At 35.4% G+C, this 17,079-nt stretch overlaps 1 protein-coding gene, 1 non-coding gene and 1 pseudogene across 10 annotated transcripts in view; 2 read left to right on the top strand and 1 right to left on the bottom strand.

Annotated features, from left to right (window-relative positions):
* Positions 1–17,079, top strand: part of CHD9 (chromodomain helicase DNA binding protein 9) — a 167,062-nt gene that overhangs the window by 67,277 nt on the left and 82,706 nt on the right. For all 9 annotated transcript variants that reach the window (XM_045818956.1, XM_045818951.1, XM_045818948.1 and 6 more), the window contains one exon: positions 3,111–4,727. In XM_045818956.1, coding sequence (XP_045674912.1) covers positions 3,273–4,727 — 1,455 coding nt within the window. In that variant the 5' untranslated portion in view covers positions 3,111–3,272. The remainder of the gene's footprint in view (positions 1–3,110; positions 4,728–17,079) is intronic.
* On the top strand, positions 5,226–5,338 carry LOC123806207. The gene has a single exon (XR_006783443.1). It is a non-coding gene; the product is annotated as a U5 spliceosomal RNA (small nuclear RNA).
* LOC123806005 lies at positions 8,386–8,645 on the bottom strand (annotated as a pseudogene).

Here is a 17,079-nt window from a genome sequence, read left to right as displayed (position 1 = left end):
CCATACCTTACTTGTCCTTCATTAAATTTATTTCTAAATATGTTGTTCTTTTAATACTATTGTAAGTGAATTATTTTCTTTTTTCTTTATGATTTTATTTATTTATTTTTAGAGAGGGGAGGGGGAGGGGGAGAGAGAGAGAGAGAGAAACATCAATGTGTGGTTGCTGGGGGCCGTGGCCTGCAACCCAGGCTTGTACCCTGACTGGGAATCGAACCTGCTAGACTTTGGTTCACAGCCCGCGCTCAATCCACTGAGCTACGCCAGCCAGGGCTCATGAATTGTTTTCTTAATTTCCTTTTTGGAATGTTGATTGATTTCTTACAGAAGTACAGCTGATTTTTCCACATAGATTTGTATTCTGTAATTTTGATGAATTTATTTATTAGCTCTAACAGTTTATGTGTGTGTGTTTGTAGTTTTCTAAAAGATCTGTTATCTTTTAATAGAGTTGTACTTCTTCCTTTCAAATTTGGATGCTTTCCCTATTTTTTTCCGGCTAGATCTCCTAGTACTATACTGAATGAATTAGTGAAAGTGCCTTTTTCCTGATCTTGAGGGAAAAGCTTTCATTCTTTTACCATTGAGTTTGATGTTAGCTGGAAGTTGTTCATACATGGGCTTTGTCATGCTGAGAAAGTTCCTTTCTATTCTTTTACTGAGTGGTTTTATCAGGAAAGGTGTTTGATTTTGCCCTGCTTTTTCTGCATCTAAAGATGTTCCAAAAAGGTATTTCATTAATTATGGAATAAAAATTTGAAGTGGTATAACGTAATGGTTTAATTGGCAACACTTTTTCTTCATGTTGTATTGATTATTTGATGTTCCTTATATTTGGCATATTAGATTTGATAACTTCCATTGTATCTCTTTTGATTTTCCTTTTGATAATCATTGTTATATGAAAATAGATATTGCTTTCCTAAATAATTCTTAGATATACATAGATGTTCTCTAGTCTGGAGTCTGAAGAGGAATAAAAGATGTGCTTCAGCCCTGGCTGGCGTGGCTCAGTGGATTGAGTTGGGGGCCTGCTAACTAAAGGGTTGCCAGTTGGATTCCCAGTCAGGGCACATGCCTGGGTTGTAGGCAGGGTCCTCAGTAGGGGGCCCACAAGAGGCAACCACACATGGATGTTTCTTTCCTTCTTTCTCCCTCCCTTCCCCTCTCTCTAAAATAAATGCATAAAATCTTTTTTAAAATTAATTATTTATTTATTTTTAGAGAGGGGGGAAGGGAAGAGAGGAAGAGAAACATCATGTGTGGTTGCCTCTCACGTGCCCCCACCAAGGACCTGGCCTGCAACCCAGGCATGTGCCCTGACTGGGAATTGAACCGGCGACCCTTTGGTTCACAGCCCATGCTCAATCCACTGAGCCACACCAGCCAGAGCAAATGCATAAAATTAAAAAAAAAAAAAAAAAGATATGCTTCAGAGAAGTGATTTAACCCACCTTTTTTTTTTTTTTTTTTTTGCTACTACTTTGTTTAGCTCAGACTGCATAGCCTCCATCTGCTTGGTCTCACAATTATAAACTCTGGAAAAATTCTTTTCTTTTTTTGTGTATTTCATGTTTTCTAAAATCACATTTGTTAAAGCTCTTTGATACCATTGTGATTGATAATAAATTCATTTCTAGGTAAAATTAATATAGATTTTGATAGTTTTTACTTCTTAGAATTTTTTAAAAGTATTTCTCCATTTAAATAATGAACAGACATTTTGTTTAGGAAATGTGTACTTCCTAATATAGACTCAAAAATAGGGAATTATGAAAAAGATTCTTAGGCCTTTGCTATTTTTTGAGTAAACTAATATGGTAGATGAGCAATAACCTTCATTTGTTGTTTTCTATGCGAGACAGTGGGGAGCAAAACCCTAAATGCCTTTGTTAAAAATGTTTGGAGTGATACCAGCCTGGAACAAAATTGGCTAGCCATTTTATGTTAGCAAGTAACCTATTAGCTCCTTCCCACACATAGTGTATATGTGTGCATGTATCAGTGTACTTATTTTTTCTCTTGAGATTATCATAAGACTAGTTTATTGCTTAATTTGAGCTTCTGTTTGTTTTTACCTCACTTGATTGTCATTATACATTTATTTGCATTGTTTAGTAATTATAATAAACACATGTTCATTCCGAATGATTCCGTTGTGAGGGGGGCATTTAGGGGCTGTGTCATGAATATAACTAGTGACAGGAAGGTGTTTGGTTTTGCTATGTGGATGTCTAAATTAGTTGGCTGTTAGGAAGGCTGATCTTTCATGGTAGGTGAGCAAGAAGACCATGGTAGCAATATGTAGGGACATTCCAATATACCATGTGTTCATCTTTTTGCCAGTTTATTAGATTGCTAACTTAAAAAAAAAGATATTATTTATTTATTTTTGGAGACAGGGCAATAGAGGGAGAGAAACATCAATGTGAGAGAGACATCAATTGGTTGCCTCTCGCATATGCCCTGACTGGGGTCTGAACCTGCAACCCAGGCATGTGCCCCAACTGGGAATCAAACTGACAACCTTTCGGTTTGTGGAATGGTACCCAACCAACTGAGCCACGCTGGTCAGGGCTAGATGGCTAACTTTGGTTTCCTTGGGGTCAGCTAATTATGACCCCATGCAGTTGTCCTTCTTGACCCATTTTTACATGCCCTGTGGAATGATAGACTTAGCTGCTCAAGAGGTCTAGAGCAAAAGATTACAATGCTAACCTGAGAGGATCTCATGTCAGCTTTCTTAAAAAGACATAACTCTGAAGTATGATACATTTATATTTTATACATACTAGAGCTGCTGGGTAGTGATGGCCATTTCATGGTGTGGCGTGAACCTGACATACCGTTCTCAAGTTAAGTTTACATTCTGTTGTAGTATATGAACTTCAAAATAAAGTAGTGTGAATTATTTTAAACACATGTAGTCATGTCCCCTGCACCAGCATTTTTTTCATTGTAGAAAATATTAATGAGCTATTTACAATAAATTATTCTACCAGACAATGCTGTGCACTGAAATTTTGTTTTTCAAATCATATATAAACTTTATAGAACTTTAATGAGTACTCATTATTAAACTTCAATTGATTTTGTTCTTATTTTTCTAGGATTCTGACACTTCATGACGTCATTATCTAGAGCGAAATGAACATAGACCTGTTTTGGATTAGTTGATGACCTTTGGAAATGATCCTATGATATCTACTACAGAGAAGCTAAATATACTTCATTTGGAGTGAACAGTCCAGATTGTAACTGAGTTTTTCAAGATGACAGATCCAATGATGGACTTTTTTGATGATGCCAATCTTTTTAGTGAGACTTTAGAGGGTTTGTCAGATGATGCATTTGTACAGCCGGGACCTGTTTCACTAGTTGATGAATTGAACTTGGGTGCAGAATTTGAACCTTTGCACATAGACTCATTGAACCATGTTCAAGGTACTCCAACACATCAGAAAATGACTGATTATGAACAGATAAATCAGTTTGATTCAATGAAATTTCATCAAGTTAATCAGTGTTTTGGTAGCCCAGCGGAACACGTGTTATCTCCACACTCTCAGTTTAATTGTTCTCCCATCCACCCCCAAAACCAACCCAATGGTTTATTTCCAGATGTAGCAGATGGCAGTCCAATGTGGGGCCATCACACAGCTTCTAGCATTACAAATCAAAATGGGTCTCCTTTTCACCAACAAGGACATTCTCACTCTATGCATCAAAACAAAAGCTTTGTGGCACACCATGACTTTGCCTTATTTCAGGCCAATGAACAACACACACAGTGTACTTCACTGCGCTCACAACAAAACAGAAATAATCTTAACCCAGGGCAAAATTCTCTTAGCCAGTCCAAAAATTTCATGGATGTCAATGTTTCTGGTCCACCCAGAGTCACTGTCAACCACCCACCACAGATTACCAATGCATCTACTTCACAACAGTCTCTTTTGATGCAACAGTTTCCTCAAACATCAAATCCTTCGGCACACTTTGTCAAGTGTAACAATCGGCAAGAAGGAAATTTTAACGGACCTTCTCCAAATATGACTTCCTGTTCTGTCAGTAATTCACAACAGTTTTCTTCACATTATTCTTTTTCTAGTAATCATATATCACCGAATAGTCTTCAGTCCTCTGCAGTTCTTGCACCCAATCACACAAATCAGACTCTATCTGATTTTACTGGAAGTAACTCCTTTTCACCTCATAGGGGAATCAAGCAAGAATCTACTCAGCATATGCTAAATCCCAATACATCATTGAATTCAAGTAATTTCCAAATGTTGCATTCATCACATCCTCAGGGTAATTACAGCAATTCAAAATTATCTCCTGTGCACATGAACTTCCCGGATCCTGTTGACTCAGGAACTCAAATGGGCCATTTCAATGATCATGTGGAAACTAATGGCTTCTCATCTTTAGAAGAGAATTTACTTCATCAAGTGGAGTCCCAAACTGAGCCATTCACAGGACTTGACCCAGAAGATCTCCTTCAAGAGGGTCTCCTTCCCCAGTTTGATGAGTCAACATTTGGGCAAGATAATTCAAGTCATGTTTTAGATCACGACCTTGATCGGCACTTTACTTCACATCTTGTAACAAGGCCTTCTGATGTGACTCAAACTCAGTTTCATACTCAGGCTCGGAGTTGGCATTCATCACTTTCTAATCATCAGCATTTACATGACAGAAATCGCCTATGTTTACAGCGACAGGTATGTAGCTCTTATTTTGGTAATTTGGGGTAGGGTGGGCTTTTGCTCACTGAAATTATGAGACATAAAATTGGTCAAACTCAGTACTATTAAATGAGTATGCATGTTTTGATGTAGATTTCTGTTGCTTAAATAGTCTTTGAAAGTGATTCATTTTGTACTCAAAACAATGGACTCTTTATATTTAGAAAATTATAAGGTATTTTTTAAGACTTTTTTAAAATTTATTTTTAGAAAGCGAAGGGAGGGAGAAAGAGAGAGAAACATCCATGTGCGGTTGCTGGGGGCCGTGGCCTGCAACCCAGGCATGTGCCCTTACTGAGACTCGAACCTGCAACACTTTGGTTTGCGGCCCATGCTCAATCCACTGAGCTACACCAGCCAGGGCAGAAAATTATAAGTTTTTAAGACCTTTTGAAACTTTAATTTATGATTGTCTTTAACAGAAAGATTATAAAACAAATGAACACTTAACCATAATTAAAATGAAAACAATATACTCTGGTTTCTCTTCAGATTATATAAATCTTTTGCCTTTTACTAAAGATTTCCATGGAGAGAAACAAAAAGAAGAAAACAATAGATTGAGAACATTTTATTGCATACATGATGGACATAGGGTTAATATTCTTATAAAAAGCTCATGTAAACTTATAAGATCTCAGTTGATAACTAGATAGAGCATATAAGCTGAAATTCACAAAAGAAATTGAATTAGTATACAACATACAGAATAATATGCACCTTTAATAATTGCAGCATGGTTTTATTTTCACCTAATAGAAAAAATATTTTAAATGTAAATGCTGAATGTTGGCAAATTTATGGTGAAATTGGAACTTAGAAAGCAATTTGGCAGTGTATTTGAGTACAAAATACTTTATTACAATAATCCAAACACAGCAAGAGTAATATACATAAAGGTACTTGTCTTAAAGGGACAACAGTTAACAGCATAATCTATTATCATATCCATATTAGATTTTGATTAGGCTTAAAAAAAAGTTGAAGACTAACACTGAGAATGTTAGCAATAAGAAAAAAAAATTCAAAATTAAAATCACAGTGAAGTGGTTAAGAGTGAAGGCTCTGATACCATACTACTTGGGTAAGAATCTTGGCTCCTTATTACTTAGTAGCTGTGTCACTTTTAGCCATTTATATAATTTCTGTGTCACTTGCTTCGTCTTTAAATGTGGAATAATGATAGGATCTAATGGGGCTTTGGTGAGTTATAACATGTAACATTGCTTAGAACTGTGTCTAGTATATAGTAAACAATAAATGTTTTTAATTGTATTTTTTTATGTGCATGAAAGTATGCATGTGAAAAAATATCAAAAGGAAATAGATTGTTTTAGCATAGTGAAATTACACTTTCCTTTTCCTTTGTTTTCTATTGTTTTTGTCATGAGAATATATTATTTATATACTATAAAACTGTATTTAATATAATATTTTATCATTTTCCTGAGATCTTTTGAAATTAAGGATTCATAGTACTTCAATACCTTGGTTACCTAAGAGATTTAATAAACAATGAAATATGCCACAGTTCTTGAAACTAAATATTTAGGGACCATTTTTTCATTTCAAAGCCTTGAATTATTTGAAAAAGATAAAATCTTTATCCTTTCCTTTGGGTTGAGTTTAGTTCTATTTCAAATGGTATTTTCATTACATTTTAAAAAATGTTTAGATAGATTTTAAGATACTTAAAAGGTACTTGTAAACCCTTTCTCTCCCCTTCTTTTGTGGCCTGAGTAGAATATTACGATTTTGCTCCCTCTGCTGGAAGAGAATCAAGCATCTTAGTTGGACACTGGGAAAAAACTCTACTGATCTGTGGCTAGCATCATCTGTTCACACTATTTATGTAGATTTCTGACTAATTTGACTAATTAATTTGTATAGCATATAATTGAAGTTAAATTTGAAATTTATTAACTTCTTTTTTAATTTTAATTTTTATTGAATTTATTGGGTGTTAACTGATTGACAAAATTGTACAGGTTTCAGGTACACAGTTCTATAACACATCATCTATACACTGTATGGTGTGATCATCAACCCAATACTAACTTCTCTGTCAATTTTATTTTTCTAAGGCCTTATCATCATTTAAATTGTTTTTTATTCATGTTTTTAAAAACATATTCTGGCTTTAAAAAGAAGACTCCTTCTAATCAATTTGGAATGAATGGAGGATAATTATAAATAACTGAAGTAGTCCCTAATACTAGCACAGATAGTAGTAACTGAGAAAAATTCTCTTCAGACCCATCATAAGCAACCTTTCACAAGTCATCTTATTCTGTACTGATAGATTCATGAGGCTTTAATTAAAATCTCACCTTTTTGTTTCAGAGTTTATTACATATTCAAAATTCTGATAAAGGGCAATCGGTTTGGAATACTTTTCTGACTTACTGGAAGTCTGTTCTCAAGTTTTCTATTATTTGTATTAAGAGTGGTATTTGGGAGTTGCTGATTATAGCATTGAAGAGGAGAAATGATTTGGTAGAGAAGGTAGGGGATTATTATTACGATTATGATGATTGTGGATTGCATATAGGCTTTACACGCACTGAATTATTGGTTATATATCCGAAATATGTATAATTCAAATGATTTCATGTGTATAATATATGACACATTTTGGCAGAGCATGTAAGTTTTTTGCCAATGTCAGTTTTGGCATGTTTTGGATGGTAATGGATACTATGTAGCCCAAATGTTATGTCAGTGAGTTATTGTATAATTATGGTGTTTCCCTATGTTCTACGCTGGGTTGAGGGGGGAACACCTTTTTTAGGTTAAAAAAACTCTTAATTGCAGCAATTTCATTTCAGATTAAATGAACATCATTAAATATGGATAGAAGTTAAGAGATTAAAAATAATAAACCGGCAGCATTTTTGGTTTATCAACATTTGAAAAATGATATATTTGGTATAGTCAAAACAATATACAGGGTGGGACTAAAGTGGGTTTACAGTTGTTTTTATAGAAAATAATACAATAATTAATAAAATAATACAAAAAAGCTGTTTTGGGCACTCACAACTGTAAACCTACTTTAGCCACACCCTGTATTCTTTAGTCTATTGTTTGAAAATTCATAAAGGCACTCTATTTAGACTTTGAGAAAATTTCAGTTAGAATTTTGATTATGTAAAGAATATTTCTAAACCTTGCTATTTCTTATTCCCCAATGGAGGTGGGGTAGTTGTGGATATAATAATTTCAGTATCTTAGAGTACCTTGAAATCTGTTGTCAATCATAATAATAGTGACTATTGCTGAGAACATTTCTTATATAATTGACTCTAGAATTTTAGCACTTAAAAAAGAAAAAAACAGTGAGATGATACAAGGTTTATAATGTAAGTAGTTAACAAACATAGAACAGAGAAAATATTAGATTATTTTTAAAGCAAAGGAATTTTGAGAGACTAATACTATAAACTTTTCATTGGTCTCTTATTAAAATACTCTCCACTATTTCATATTGCAGAAATTATTTTTTCACTTTTCCAACAAGTATTTATTGTTAGTTTAGCCATGATTCAGGATCCTAGGGCACGATGTACCCAAGTCCCCCTTCACCTCCCTAGGAGAAGGATGGCAGACAGAAAACAGGTAGGGAGCAGCCGGTTCAGATCTTCCCAGGAAACATGCCTTCTGCCCAGCAGTCATCCCAGGCCAACACCCAGGATATGGGGCAAAGGGACTTGTACACACGCTGGTACCGTTTGCACGTGGAAACATCACCCCCTTCAGCAGTCACTGCCTTTCACGGCAGTGGGAGTCCCGGTTGTTCTGCCAGCCGTTCCTGGTCTGGTTCTGGCTGGGGAAGCAGCTGTCAAAAGGGGCGGTCTGGTAGCTCTTGATTTTGGTCTTGATGTCTTCTGCCATGTTGCTGACTCCTACAGACGTCCCGGAAGCTGCTCGCAGCTCAGTGTGACCCTAAGCCCCAAATTTTTCATTTTTATTTTGTTTGTGAAATATCATAGAGCACTATAATCTCAATGTTTATTAATTAAATTTAATGTACAAATTCTATAGCTGTGAAAAATATTATGTGGGATAGCTGAAATAGCAGTCAAAACAGGAAGTAGATTTGAAGAATTCAAAATAAAACACCCTGGAAATAGAATTTGGGGGTAGACATAATTATTTTTAAGAAGTTTCAGAATTCTTAGTTGTCTAAGCCAAAACACAAAATAGAAATTCTGTACAGGAATTAACTTTTTAGTTGCTTTTTCTTTCTCAGTTAAAGAGGACTAGTTTTTGGTTTTGACATTTTTGTCAAATCTTCTAGATTAAAATATTCTATCCGAACTGGGAAGTGTATGGAACATGACTGGTTCTAATGATCTTTATGAAATTGTGTACTACTATATTGCAGAAGAGTTGAGCTCTGCACTGCCTGCCAGCAATCCGAGTAACAGAAACGCTGGTTGTTAACAGTAGTTTTAAGGCTATTGACCTGTAACATGCATACTTAAAAGTGAGAAGTGGACAGGAAGTGAGTTCCAGGGGTGGGTAAGGGGCATCAATTGATGAGAAATTTGTGGGTTAGTACAGTATGTGAAGAGCATGACATTCAAGCCAGACTTCCAAGTAGGTCTAACAAAATTCTCTTGTCTTTGATTGATGAAGTGTACTCCCAGGCTCCTTAGAAACCCTCAGTCACTTACTTATCATTATAATTTCTGAAATTGAAAATAATGTGTTAGGGGCTACTGAGCCATCAAACTTTATTCCTATAATGGTAACGTGAATATGAAGTTGCTTTGGAATACTTGTATGGGTGATCCAGTTTCTTTGGGAAATTGGACTGAAATGATTTTAATAAAATAAGGTATGGGAAATATGTGGAAAAATAGAGTAAGCACATAGGAGGCGTGGACTGCAGTTTTCAGTTTAATAAAATCTGGTAATTTGCTGTAGTCAACTATGCAAGTAATACCTTGCATATTATGCAAGCAACACCTACAAATTATGCAAGAACACCCTTTTAAGTGAGGTTTTTCCTACATGAATAGGTATATGTTTGTATATCTGAAAACAGTACAAATTTACTTTGACCATGTAATGAAATCACAGTTTTAGAACTGGACGAGATTTTACTCTATCCTCATATATAAAAAGCAGAAACAGTGTTAGAGAGGTCATGACCTACTTGCTGTCACATAAGTAGTTAGCAGATTCCTTTTGTAGTTTAAATTCTACAGTAGTGTTTAAGGGTGATCAGAAGTGAGAGTAATAGCACACTATAGTCAGACACATTTAATGTGCTCTGTTGTAAAATACAGTTATAACTGGTTGCCTTCAAATTGAGAAATACTTTTTCAAAAATTCTTGTTTTGTTTTTTTTTTGCGTGTGTGGCTTTCAATGTCTTAAGGTTTTAACTGTACCTTTAGGGTTCAAAAATAAACAATTATGTCTGTCAAATTTAAGTTTAGACTGTGTATATGTGAATGATTGACTTACATAACATCTGTGTTTTAGAAATGTTGCATTTTATTGCTTTTACTTGTTCAGTATACTAAATGTCAATCAGGTGTAAGATTATGCTGGGCACTGAGGTTGCAAAATGAGTAAAATGAGATCCTGAGCCTTTGAAGAACTCAGATTGAAAATTGACCTACTTCCCCATTGGTCTATATTAGAATTTCAGTGCTGTTCTCTTTGCATTTCCAGTACAATTTCAATTGACAGAGGTTTCCAGCACTTTCACTTAGCCCTCCAGTTTAGTAATTTTGAATGAGTGATTGACAAACAAAAACTTAATTTCCTTGACCCACCTATTTAAAGAAGGTGTTCTCAGTTTCTGGATTAGTTCTTCGTTTCATAATGTTTTGGTAGTCTGTAACTATTTGATTCTTCATATACGCATATTATATTTATACATATAACATACAACTAAGGTTCAATTGCTTTTGTAAATGGCAGAGCCAAGAAAGAGGGTCTTTTCTTCTGAGCTTCTAATCTACTTAAATTTATTACAAACTAAATCTGTTGTCTGGGTCATTTCTGAGATGGATTTTATTGATTGATTTTCCCCCCTCAGTGTTGGTCAATATTTTTCTGATTTTTTCTTTTTTGCATGCTAGAAAATTTTTGAATGGATGGCAGACATTGTGAATTTTACCTTGTTGAGTGATGAAAAGTTTTATATTCTTGTAAATATTCTTGAGTTTTGTTTTGGAACACAGTTCAGTTACTTGGAAATTGGTTTATCTTTATAAGATCTGTTTTTAAGCTTAGTTAGGCTGGACTAGAGCAGTGTATAGTCTAGGGCTAATTTTTCCTCAGTACTGACACAATAGCCATGCGAGTTCTCTGTCCAATGCCTTGTGAAATACAAGAAGATGGAAAGGAACAAACTATTCCTGGCCCTAGTGAGATCTTGGCTGCTTTCAGGTGTTTTTTTCTGGGCCTTGGGTAATTTCTTTACAAAGTGGTAGTGTTGATCAGTTACTTATCTAAAGTGTGCAGAGGGGACCTTCTGAAGATCTCTGAAGGTCTTTCCTGTGAAGCTCCCTCCTCTCTAACTGTTCCCTGCAAAGTAGCTTCCTTGGCTTCCCTGGATTTCCAGCTCTGTCTCTTCGACTCAGGGGTGCTGTGAGATTTCCACCTGGGTTTCTGTTCTCCCTGTTCTGCAGCTTAGAAACAATCCTCATGTCAGCCGTGCTCATTTGTTTCCTTCCTTTCAGGATCACTGTCATGGGTTGCCCGAAGTCCAATGTCTAAAAACTATTGTTTTGTGTTTTGCCTGATTTTTCAGTTGTTTCAAGGATAAGGGTAAATCTAGTTCCTATTAATCTATCTTGGCCTTATTTGAAGAGTTATAACCCTGTGTTAATGACTGCATAGTAATTTTTAATGCAGAATACCATAATTTATTTAACTGGTTTATTATTTTGGGGTACTGTGGTAAACATTCTTTGCAAATAAATTATGTACCCATCATTAGACATATTCTTAGAAAATCAAGGTAAATGCACAAACTTTCCTTTGAAGATTTGTACAGTTATGAATAACAATAAAAGTACAAATAGCCCATAAATACTCAGCAGTTATACTCTTGTTTATGGCTTTGCATATATTTCCTCATTTAATCTTCAGAACAACTTTGAGGTAGATCTTACTATCTATACTTTTTACCATAAGGACTTGAAGAATAAGATGGTTCAATAGCTTGCTCAGGGTTATACAACTAGTAAATGTCGGAGCAAGGATTCAGGAATAAGCAGTGGGAGTCTGGAGCCCTCACTGCCCTGCCTTAGAGCAGCTATTTTCAAGCCGGTGTGCTGTAAGAATGTTTACAACATGCAGCACCTGACTGTTCAGTCAGGGGCACTGACCTCTTTTCCCTTAGATTGTCAGGTTAAAAAGACAATAGCCAACACACCAATGGCTGTCTGGAGTCAAAATTAAACCACACTGGGAACCACATTAAACCACATTTAGTCACATTGGGAAAAAATATATTTTTTTGGTGTGCCCCAGAATTTTTGTAATTAGTTTATGTGTGCCATGAGATGAAAAGGGTTGAAAACTGCTGCCTTCAAGTATGGAAATATTGAAAATGGAGGTGACCTATAGCCATGTATCAGTTACTTATTGCTGTTGTAACAATTTATCACAAATTCTGTGTCTTCAAAAAACACGGTTTTATTATTTTACAGTCCTGGAAGTCAGAGATCTGAAATGGATTTCACTGGGCCAACATCAGGGAGTTGGCAGGGCTGTATTCCTTTCGAGAAGGTCCAGGGGAGAATTCCTTTTCTTGCTTTTGCCAGTTTATGGAGGCTGCCCACATAGTGTGGCTTGTGGCCCCTTCTGGCTCCACCTCCAGCAGTAGCTGATGTCTGTCTGTCACTGTGTGACTCGGTCCTGCCTCCCTCTTTTAACTTCACCTCCAGTGATGGTTCATATGGAGTCCTTCTCTCACTGCTTGACTGGGCTCTGCCTTTTCCCTCCCACTTACAAGGACCCTTGAGATTACATTGTGCCCAAGGACAATCTAGGGTGATCTCCTCCTATTTTAAGGCCAGCTGATTAACAACCTTAATTCTATCTGCAGTCTGAATTCCCTTTGCTGTGTAATTTAACACTCACGGATTTGGGGGATTAGGAAGTGGATATGTCTGGGGCTGTTATTCTGCCTACTACAAGCCATGAGGCCAATTAGAAGATATTTAACTAAAGAATTAATTAACAAAGACCTATTTTATGATTTTTTGACCTCACATTATAAAAAACATGTTTGAGTGTCTTTTAGCAGAAAAATAATTTCTGCTCAGTCTCTTCTCTCTGTTTCTGCTAAGAATTATTTAGTGGTCTAGTGTAAAATGATTCAAATTGGGCTATTTGAAACTTATGATTTCAGATTTTTAAATAATATATGAGTATACTTAAATTATTTAAATAAACTCAATAATTTTTAAAAAAAAACAACAACATTTTCACTTATTCTACAGTTATTTAGTAAGCCCCAACCCTAGTCCAGGCATTGTGCTGGCTACTTTTTATATGTTATCACATTTTACCCTCATAATAATCTTATGATGTTACTGGTGGCATCTTAATTTATAAACGAAAAAACTGGACTCAAGGTACAGTAGCTTATAAGTCACAGACCTAAGACTTGAACACAGATTTGAGAAAAGGTATTGAGAAAAGATTTTTTAAAAAGTCATGATTTTGTTACATAATCCAATATTTTACTTGTTTTAATACTTATTTAAATAATATTGATTATAAAATAATTTTATATAATTTCAAGTTAAATCTATAAGTCATCTCAGATATTGGAATATTACAGGAATCAGTACATTTAAAAAATCAGATAATCTGATTTCAAAAGTGTTAATTATGTTTCATTTTGTAAAAATGCTATGGACTTTGCTGCACTATTTCATGTGCTTTCAGCACTTTCTTAATGTTACTCATGTGGTTGTATCACTTACTGAATTGAGACATAATGACTCAAAAGCTGAATTCATGAGTTTCTGTCATCAGACAAATGAGCTGTTTATGAAGGAGAGGAATTAGGTAGTTTTCATCTTTGTGTTTGGCATTAGTCATTTGTTTCTCAGTTCCAGTGTTGGACAAAATAACTCTTTTGGAAGTCAGCTTTCAGATGTGAGTCTCTTTGATAAAGTGGGGAAAGCACTGGATTTGGAGTCAGGAGAACTGGGTTCAAGTCCTAAACCTGTCATCCACTGTCATAGTAGTCTTAGGCAAGTTACCTTCGTCTTAGGCAGTTTTCCCTTCTGTATTATATGTATGTCTATATTGCTGACATGCTGATTAATAAATATGATAATGAGCAATGAATTTAAGAGGGCTTTGTAAATTGTAGTCAGTTCGTTGTTTAATAATAAGTTTTTACTCTATGGTTTTGTTTTTCAAGTTTTAGAACTAGAAGGAGCTTTAACCATTAATCAAGTTTTAAAAAGTTAACAGTTGTAGAGGCCTGGATATAAAGTCTACATAGCTTTTTAGTGACATACTCTAAAAGAGATTACCTAATCTTATTTCATTTTTTAAATTCTTTTTAAAAAATCTTTTAAAAATATTTATTTTTAGAGAGAGGGGAAAGAAGGGAGAAAGAGAGGGAGAGAAACATCAATCTGTGTTTGCCTCTTGCATGCCCCATACTAGGGACCTGGACTGCAACCCAGGCATGTGCCCTGACTGGGAATTGAACCTGTGACCCTTTGGTTTGCAGGCTGGCACTCAATCCACTGAGCCACACCAACCAGGGCTTAATTCTTTTCTTACATAACTGTTCTTAACTCATTTTTAAGCAGGCTTGCCCAAACATTTGTGAGTCCCAGGAAAAGAGTACACATGGAAGCTCTTATACTGTGTGTCAAAGTATTTAGATGTATAATATATGAAGTCAGTAAACTTAAATATGTTCTATTCTTCTTCCTTGGCAAAGAGAAATACTGGCTTGAATTTAGAATTCTTAGACTTTCTGGAATTCCACATCCAGAGCATGGCAGAAGTGGGCCATTCTACATTCTCTTTCATCCCCGGTTCTGCCCTGCACCTCCAGGGGTCTCATGGATGCATCTGAACTTGTCAGCCTGCATACCCAAGCTTCACCTTTTCTTCCCCATCTCTCTGGCCTAAGCATGCACATACAGGCAATATGTGTTCCTTGCCAGGCATGGACTTCCTTGAGAGAAAAAACCTAGGGAATAGACCCTGGCAGCTTCTGCAAGTGAAAGTGAGACAGTTTTAGGTAGAGAGCTCTTGTGTGCCTGGAGCATGTGCTAGGAGAAGGGAGGGATAGTATACCCTTTTATCACCAGGGAATGGTGTGGCAAAGAAACTAGATCCTCTAAATTGTGCAGCCCAAAGAAGGGACTCCTCTTACCTGATCTAAAGGAAGCTGCTTTCTTCTTAAGCAGTGGAACAGATGTGTGAAGTTAGTTGGTAAGAACTGCTAATTTAGCGAGGGGTATAGGTAGCCTGTCAGTGATGAGAAGAATGATTTTTCTGTCTATGGAAGTCATTATCATTATCTAATCAATTAGATTCTGTTTCTACCAGTTCAAATATTGTTGATCTATGAAATACTTTAGGAGTTTGTGGGTGACTGTGTAGTTTAAAACAGTCTTGAAAACAAAGCTAAGTTCTTGGAATTCCAGACTTGAAAGTGAAAACGACCTGCTAATGGGTATTATTGTGTGTTGCAGTCAATGAGTTGTTAGTTACTATGGCAGTTGATCAGGACAATCTAGTTTATTCTGTGTTTTTAATGAAAAATATTCAGTATCTACAAAATGAAATAAATAAAATAATAGTAAATAAGTGTCCTTTTACTTCAATAGTTGTTAACCTTTTGCCATATTTGCTTTATTTTTATGTATAGATGAATACATAGGTTTTGTTGTTTTTGGCTGTATGATTTGAAGGTAAATTGCAGTTATCATGAGAACTTACCTCTAAATGCTTCATTATAGATCTCGTAAGAATGAGGAGATTCTTTTAACCACTATTTCACCCAAGATAATGTTTCTACATGTCATCTAAAATCTAATTCATATAGTAGCTCCTCTTTATCCATAGTTTCACTTTCTACAAGTTTCAGTTACCTGCAGTCAACCTTGGTCCAAAAATATTAAATAGAAAACTCCAGAAATAAGTACTATATTTTGCCATGTATAACACACACATTTTTGCCCAAATTTCTGAGGGAAGATTGAGGGTGTGCATTATACATGAGTGGTACTAATTCCGTACCTATATAAATATTTTCATTTATTTATTCTTATGAGTTAGAACTGTAACTCTAGAAAGCAATAATGCTATTTGTATGCAGAATAATACCCTGGAATATGATAATTTGTTTTGTTTCTAAATATAGATAAATAAATAATTGCATTAACAAATTAAAATGAAAGCTTTTTTCCCCCCTGAAAGTTTGGGCCAAAAACATGGGTGCGCATTATACGTGGCAAAATCTGGTTGTCCCTAAGTTTCGGATTGCACACCATTTAGAGCAATGCTATCAAATCTCTCTCGGGCTCACTCTGTCCCACCTGGGATGTGCATCACCCTGTGTCCAGCAAAGGTGGAACCCAAGCAAATGATGAAACTGGGATTAGAACCCAGGGCTGGCTGACTCCAACGCCCATTTCCTTAATCACATCATTATGTTGTGAGTAGCTTTCAGTGCCATGGGTAATTTAGGGACTGCTGAATTCAGTATATTTAGTGTTGTCAGTCAGTAGTGAACTTGGGTGAGGTTTTGTGGTTTTAAAAATACACTTTTATTTGGACTCAAAAGATGAGCTTTTGAACAATACAGCATTGAAAAAGCCACACAAGCCAATATAAAATAGTTAAATATTTCATATTTTTATATCACATATGGCCTTTTTATAAATAGCCATTATGAATTCAGACATGTTTATTGAAGTCACTTGGCAATCTTAAATCTAAAAATCTGATCCTGTTACTTCTCTATACAGAATCATTTATTGATTCCCTAATTCCTTCAGTGTAAAGTCCAGATATCTTAGCGTGATTTATGACACTTGATAACCCATTGCCTTTCAGTCTTTACTGCTTGTCATTCTTCCACCATGCATCTAGTTTTGTCATGCTAATCATCACTTCCTCGTAAATATTTCAGTTTACGTATCTGATACACAAGGATGTTGTATTTAAGCAATTGCAAAATTAGTTTGTCACCTAGAAATTACAGTAATTCCTTTAGAATCAGATATCCAGTCAAAGTTAAAATTTCCTTAGTAGCTTAATAAATGTATTTTTACAGTTAATTTTTTCAGGTCAATATCAAAAGAATGGCCAGAT

This window comes from Phyllostomus hastatus, unplaced genomic scaffold (assembly GCF_019186645.2).
Source record: "Phyllostomus hastatus isolate PE091 unplaced genomic scaffold, TTU_PhHast_1.1 phas_scaffold_345, whole genome shotgun sequence".
Lineage (NCBI taxonomy): Eukaryota > Metazoa > Chordata > Mammalia > Chiroptera > Phyllostomidae > Phyllostomus > Phyllostomus hastatus.
The sequence above is the reverse complement of the archived record's forward strand: the minus strand, read 5'-3'. Positions and strand labels throughout refer to the sequence as shown.